This window comes from Aplysia californica, unplaced genomic scaffold, assembly GCF_000002075.1.
Source record: "Aplysia californica isolate F4 #8 unplaced genomic scaffold, AplCal3.0 scaffold00002, whole genome shotgun sequence".
NCBI classification, from domain to species: Eukaryota; Metazoa; Mollusca; class Gastropoda; order Aplysiida; family Aplysiidae; genus Aplysia; species Aplysia californica.
In genome coordinates, this window is record NW_004797272.1 from 1,262,439 (window position 1) to 1,269,223 (window position 6,785).

General features: G+C 40.9%; 1 protein-coding gene across 1 annotated transcript in view; it reads left to right on the forward strand.

The window, feature by feature from the left end:
• LOC101853201 (polypeptide N-acetylgalactosaminyltransferase 5) overlaps nucleotides 1-6,777 on the forward strand; it is a gene marked incomplete in the record, with an annotated part of 130,496 nt that extends 123,719 nt beyond the window's left edge. The window contains 8 exon segments of the mRNA XM_035972794.1: nucleotides 464-628; nucleotides 2,911-3,124; nucleotides 3,357-3,474; nucleotides 4,098-4,283; nucleotides 4,820-4,948; nucleotides 5,414-5,518; nucleotides 6,037-6,165; nucleotides 6,582-6,777. Coding sequence (XP_035828687.1) covers nucleotides 464-628; nucleotides 2,911-3,124; nucleotides 3,357-3,474; nucleotides 4,098-4,283; nucleotides 4,820-4,948; nucleotides 5,414-5,518; nucleotides 6,037-6,165; nucleotides 6,582-6,734 — 1,199 coding nt within the window.
• Nucleotides 6,778-6,785: the final 8 nt, after the last annotated feature.

A 6,785-nucleotide genomic window follows, 5' to 3' on the forward strand; every position in this document is an offset into this window, starting at 1 on the left:
GCAGCAGCAGCAGCAGTAGTGGTAGTAGTATCATTATTAAGTGTATACCATAATTTCTTGTTTTGAGTCCCATTGACAATGTTCTGTGTAGATCGAGGAGAAAGCAAATTATATGTTCGTTTCCGTGGCCGAGTTTGCCATGTTTTCTTGGCCTTTTTTACCCAACAGATTGTGCATTCTTCTTCTCTTTAACTGATAAAATTATGATACTCCGCAACGTTGAGCATTTAAACAGCTGTGTGTGTGTGTGTGTGTGTGTGTGTGTGTGTGTGTGTGTGTGTGTGTGTGCATGTGTGTGTGTATATGTGTGTATGTATGTGTGTGTTTGTGTTTGTATGCGTGTGTGTATATGTGTGTTAGTGTGCGCGCGCGCGCGTGTTCTGTCCTGTTTTGTACATACTGTTATTATCATGTATTATGATAAAATGTTACCAATAAATATGACTTGTTTGTTTGTCTTCAGATCATCTAAAGAAGCCTTTGGAAGATTATGTGGCGAAACTGGGCAAAGTGAAGATCACGCGTACACAGAAGAGAGAGGGCCTGATCCGTGCCAGGCTGCTGGGCTTCTCCGTGGCCACGGCGGACGTTGTGACGTTCCTCGACTCCCACTGCGAGTGTACCAAAGGTGAAGTGTTATAGAAGAGGCTCTCGTCGTGGTCTTTTTTGTTCTTGTTTTGGAAAAAAATTTTTATGGCGCTGACAACTGGCGGCAACTGCATAAGGTCGTATGAGCGCGTGTCTCGTGGTCTTGAGATACCGTGTTCACCTGTCATTCTATACTCCCTGGTTTGAAACCTGAGAGCAATGGGAAAATTCTCTTTGTTAAAAAAAATATATATTCTACTTTCACCGTACCTGCTCTGTTGTCTTTTGCTATCGTCTCCACTTTCTGCTGCCTTTTCTACTGCTACTCCCTGGCTCCTTACTGCTACCGTCCAGCCACATCCCTGATCTTAGGGTAGGTAAGATCTAACATTTACCCTTCTCGGATAAGAACGAGAAAATCTGGGAGGTCCCGTTCGCAAGCTGTGCACGTTAATCAAAGTTCCAATGATGGTCTTAAAAGGGTCCGTCTTTAATTTCTTTTTTTTTTTTTTAAACTGGGGTGTATCCCACACAGCTGTGGTCGTCCCGAACGAGCGGGACCAAACCGGCCTGAACTCCAAAAGGATGTGTGCATTCTCAGCCTCAAGCGAATTCAGGCAGTAGGGATAAGCTCGCTATGGCCCTAGGCTGCCACGCCACTCCGAATTCGTAACCCGATATCTTGTGAGAAGGGGGAACTACTCTGCTCAGCTTGTTGATAACACGCTGTTGTTTCAGTTACTTCCCCTACTTTTTGTTTTTGTGGCGAATGCCGAGTTCCATAATTCTTTTTTAACTTATATCGTTTTCTTCTCTGAGACGTTTCTTTTTTCTATTCACACGCCGACATTTGAGCTGAGGTTAGCACAGTGTTTTTCTTCACCTACTGTAGGCCTGCTTGTTTTCTCAGTGCATTTTTGGTAGTAGGCCTTATAATAAGACAATGATCCTTGCGCAAAAGTGGATGGATAGTGCCACTCTTGTTTCTGTCTGTCTGTCTGTCTTCGGTCTGTCATTCTGTTTTGCAATTTACGGAATTTTACGACTATAACTGTTTCAATTCCTTTTGTTGATTACCCGTTCGGTGTTATGTCTGTCATTACTATCAAGGCCTAGTTTTAATATTCTTTTTACTCAGAGGCTAGGTGCAGAGTCTGTCTTGCATTTTTCAAGTACCATATATCCGTTGGAAGGTGAAAACAGAATCTTAGCAGTAGAAATGTGGTTTTACAGAGAACTGCTTTGGGTCAGATGGACAGATTAAAGAACAAATTAAAGTATCTTGAAAGAACTCGATACAGCTAAGTATGCTTTCTGAGATCAACAAGAGGAGAAACATAAACCCAGACCTGATGACAACTGTGCTGCCCGGCAAAGTAGAGGCAAAGAGGAAAAAGAGAACATCTCTTGCTTTATACACTGAAAATGTTAAATGCGACAGTGGGGTACAACTTATGAAAGTCTGGGGGAGATGGAGGCCTGTTATGGTGTGGAATGGGGCATCAAAATATGTTTAGTTCAGTAAGCGTTTCATGGAGCTTTCAACTGCATAAGGTCTTATGAATGCACGAAACCTAATTTGGTTGCATTCACAACACTTCATAGCTCAACTTGATTTTTGTCAATGAAATGTTGAAAAATTCGGGGTTAAAAAAATCTCAATCTAACGTCAAAGTGTGAACACGGCCATGTTGACAGGTCACATTATGTTACACAACCATTACCACGTATGTGTTTACTATTCTTTACCATCCATGAATGCTGGCTGTAGTGTCTGTCTCACTTTTTCCCAAGCATTCATTACCTGTCCGCTGCTGAGTAAATTTACAATAAATTATTTTTAACACAGAGATTGAATGTACTGCCTATCTTGTTTTTGTCTGTCATGCTACTGCCTGTCTTTTGGGTGGTTGGTAGATGCTCTGGTATGTGCTTCTTTTTTCCTATAAAAAACATGTCGTCCCTTTACCACCTCCTTTTCTTTGTTTGTTACTCTGTTGTAAGCCTACCCGCTCTAACCTTTGATGACCTATTTGTGTTGCAAGTGCCATAAAACTTTTTTTACTTTTACTTTTTTAAAGATAAGATAAGATAATACTTTATTGTCCCAGAGGGAAATTTTTCTTGGCTGTATAGAACAGTAGAAACACATGCTGGTATACATAAAAATGAAATTGTATATTACTCTCATTAAAATTCAATGTGAAAGGAAAAGTAAAGTTGACAAAATGTACCTATCACATCAGATGCATCATTCGACCACATGCAGGAATTTAAAAAACCTGCCTTGCTCTAACATTTATGCTATTCTTTACTCCAAAGGCTGGGTGGAGCCTCTCCTTGACCGTATCGCTATTGACGAGAAGAATGTGGTGTGTCCTGTGATTGATGTCATCGAGGACGACACACTCAAGTACCAGTACGGAAGTGCCAAGTCCACCAGCATTGGCGGCTTTGACTGGAACATGCAGTTCTCCTGGCACGCCATTCCAGAGTATGAAAGAAAGCGACGGGAGAGTGATGTCATGCCCATCAGGTGAGATGCTCGTAAGGTGATGGGTTCGCTTGTGAGTGTGTGCTTTTGGCTCATGAACACACGTACAGGCACACGCACCCATGTTAGCTTGCTGCTCTGTTTGTTTATAACTGCAGGTTGGATTTGTACAAACGGTGAATACATGGCTAGTGAAATGAGTCACTTGATGCATGCACTGTGTCCCAAACTATGTCATTATAACTTATGTTCCTTATCATCTCTTTCCTCACAGGTCACCCACTATGGCCGGAGGGCTCTTTGCGATCAGCCGTAAATACTTTGAGACCCTTGGAACATATGACCCTGGCATGGATATTTGGGGAGGGGAAAATCTGGAGCTTTCTTTCAGGGTGAGACTTAACTAGCCATTTTTTAAATAGTTTTGTTTGACTTGAGATGCTTTCTTTATTGTGTATTTATAATGGGACAAAGCACTCCAGTACTAGCTTAGTCTGCTTGAAGTCACAGCTTTCAGAAACATCTGGTTACCGTTCTCCTTTTATGGAAATATTTATGATTATTACAATGATAATTACAAAAGCAATAGTATTAGTAGAAGTATTGATGACATTAGATATTTGTACAGCTCCCATCTCTTACCATATGCGCATAAGGACTTTTATTTAAACTTGCTTTACAATTACTTGCTGGACTGCAGACATTCAAACTCAGTAACGTATTTTCCTTACATTGGACTTCCAAGATTAGTCGCAAGTCATGTGAGGTTTTGCAACTGTAATATCTTGCCTGTGTGCTTTTATTTCTCCCATTGTTTTCCTGTAGGACCAAGTGATGTTCACAAAAATTAATATGGTTATTGTAATAGAATACTTTCTGCTTTGCGTTCATAAAAAACCACCGGGTGGGGTGGAGGGGGGGGGGTGGTTGGGAGATTGGATTCCAGATAAAGCAAAACAAAACTTGTAGGAACTTTCTTTTTTCTTTATTCGTACCAAAACTAAATTTTTTTCAGGTGTGGATGTGTGGTGGTATCTTAGAAATCGTGCCTTGCTCTCACGTGGGTCACATCTTCCGTAAGCGTTCACCCTACAAGTGGAGGACGGGTGTCAACGTTGTGAAGAAGAACTCCATACGTCTCGCCGAAGTCTGGATGGACGACTACAAAAACTATTACTACGAGCGATTCAATTATGATTTGGTAAGCTTAATTGTACATTAATTGAAAGGCCAGGGAGACATTTTTTTCTCTTGAAAAGACTTATGGCCAGCAACCTTTAACTGATGTGGTGAAATTTTACATTTTTTTTTATTTTTAAAATGTTGGTCCTGGATCGTTGGAAGCACTGCCTAGATACTCATAATGATATGATGAAGTCATGGGTTTTATCCCTGATTCCATTGTTCAAGAGGTGTGTAGTGTTATATGCATAGTTGGCGATGGTAAAAAAAAAGTGATAATGAATAGCAAAATTAGAAAAATAGATGTACTCATTCGCTAGCTTGTAACAATTGGGGGGGAGTCTACAACCTTTGGTCTCCCGTTTATGGGCGTAAGAGGTGTTCAAGCTCACCTAGCTCATTTTTTTAATGTAATGGATGGGGTCTTGGGTGTTACTTTCAGATGACTTGTGTGGAAGCCTATCTTATTGAGCATATCCATTTGCTCAACAATAGAGTTTGGGAACGACGGTAAATGTGTTTTCTCTGTAAAGATTTTCTTTTTGGATGTTTCAGGGTGACTTTGGCGATGTGAGCGAGCGGAAGGCTCTACGAAACAAACTAGGCTGTAAATCGTTTGACTGGTATGTGAAGAACGTCTACCCAGATCTTTTTGTGCCTGGGGAGTCCAAGGCTTCTGGTGATGTAAGTGGTTCTCTTTGGCTTGTGTAGGGGAAGGGAGACAAACTGATCTTTCTCTCTCTCCCTCTATCTCTCTCTGTCTCTCTCTCTCTCCCTCTATCTCTCTCTGTCTCTGTCTCTGTCTCTGTCTCTGTCTCTCTCTCTCTCTCTCTCTCTCTCTCTCTCTCTCTCTCTCTCTCTCTCTCCTTGTCCTGCTCCCCCCCAACTTCTCCTTGTCAAGTCACTCTTTAGTCGTAATGTGTTTTCCCCTTTGTCTCCCCTGTCTTTCCCATGGTAAATTATGTGAAATACGTACAGGGATTTCATTTACTACTGTTATGTTCATACATGTAGCTCTCCGAAGAGTACAATAAGATTTTCAGATTTCGTATCTCTTTGAGCTTGATACAAGTTCCTGTTAGACATTAGCATTAGTCTGAAAATTTGAAGCTTCAGTTTATCTAACACCTTCACATTTCCATCTCCCAGATCCGCAGCAAGGCCAAACCAATGTGCATCGACAGCCCAGCCGACCACCACAACTACCACAAGCCTGTCAACATGTGGCCTTGTCATAACCAGGGAGGAAATCAGGTTTGTTCGGTCTCTCAAGATTTGAAGACGGTTGAAGGATAGCACTGTTTGGCTTATTTTAAAATCTTTACCTCTGTTGTTTTTGTCTGTTTGTCCTGCTCTTTCTATGCATCATTTTGTTGATGTCCTCCTCTTTGCTGAAATAGATTCTTAACATTTCTTAGTACTCAACTAAACTGATTATGCCCAAATTACTATGACCTGTTCAGCTGTTCACCACTATTGGAACTTTTAAATCTGAGAAGATGATGTGGGCTTAGCCATTAAAAGATGCAGTCAGTGGAGAGGTGTCTTGCGAAGATGAATATTTGATATAGCTTTAAAAAAATCATTATGAATAAGGTAAAGGAATGGGTATGGTAAAGAATAGCCCATCGATGGTAGGCTCTACATACTATTTTTGTGAATTGAATTGCAGAATATGCACATAGTTCTTTTTTATTCTTTATAGATCTTCAAAGGGAAGCCTTCTTTATTGAGCGTTTCCATCTTTCTCATGTTTTGTTTTTCTGGAGCAGTACTGGATGCTGAGCAAACTTGGAGAGATAAGAAGAGATGACGGCTGCCTGGACTACTCCGGTGGCTCTGATGTGATTATCTACCCTTGCCACGGACAGAAAGGAAACCAAGAATGGGAGTACAGAGAGGTGAGTGACTTCAGACTGCTATTATTGTATAAGAGACTGTGTACAGCCACTGCTGAAAAAGCGTAATGTTTGTTTGACTTAAGGAGTAAATAGAGAGATGTAGATCCTTCAAAATATTTTCCACTGTCAGTGAATGGGCTATCTAGAGGGATGTGGACATGATCTCCTCCTTGATTTTTACAAAATGAAGAACTAAATCTTTAAAACACTATAGTGAGTTTGCTTTAGATATGGTATAATATAGTGGACTTGTTTAATAATTTACTGGTTTGTGTAAAATTTCAGAAAGCTGTTTAAATCAGGGGCAAGGAAAACTATAAAGCCATTATTCAAATAAAAGTTATTTATCTTGTTGTTGACAGCTTTTAGGAAAAGAAGCGAAACCCTGACATTTTTTGTGGCTTTTTAATCCTCAGGACAACACTCTGCTGCACGTAAATACACAGAAATGTGCAGAGGTCTCCGTAGATGGCAAGAAACTGACCATGAAGTCATGCACTGGAGTTGACCGTCAGATCTGGGTGTGGAAAAGGAAAGCTCCTTCGGGTATTGTACCTGATGAGCACTAGCATAGTCATCCAGTCATCATGATGTTTGGTTTGGGGGGGGGGGGGGGGGGG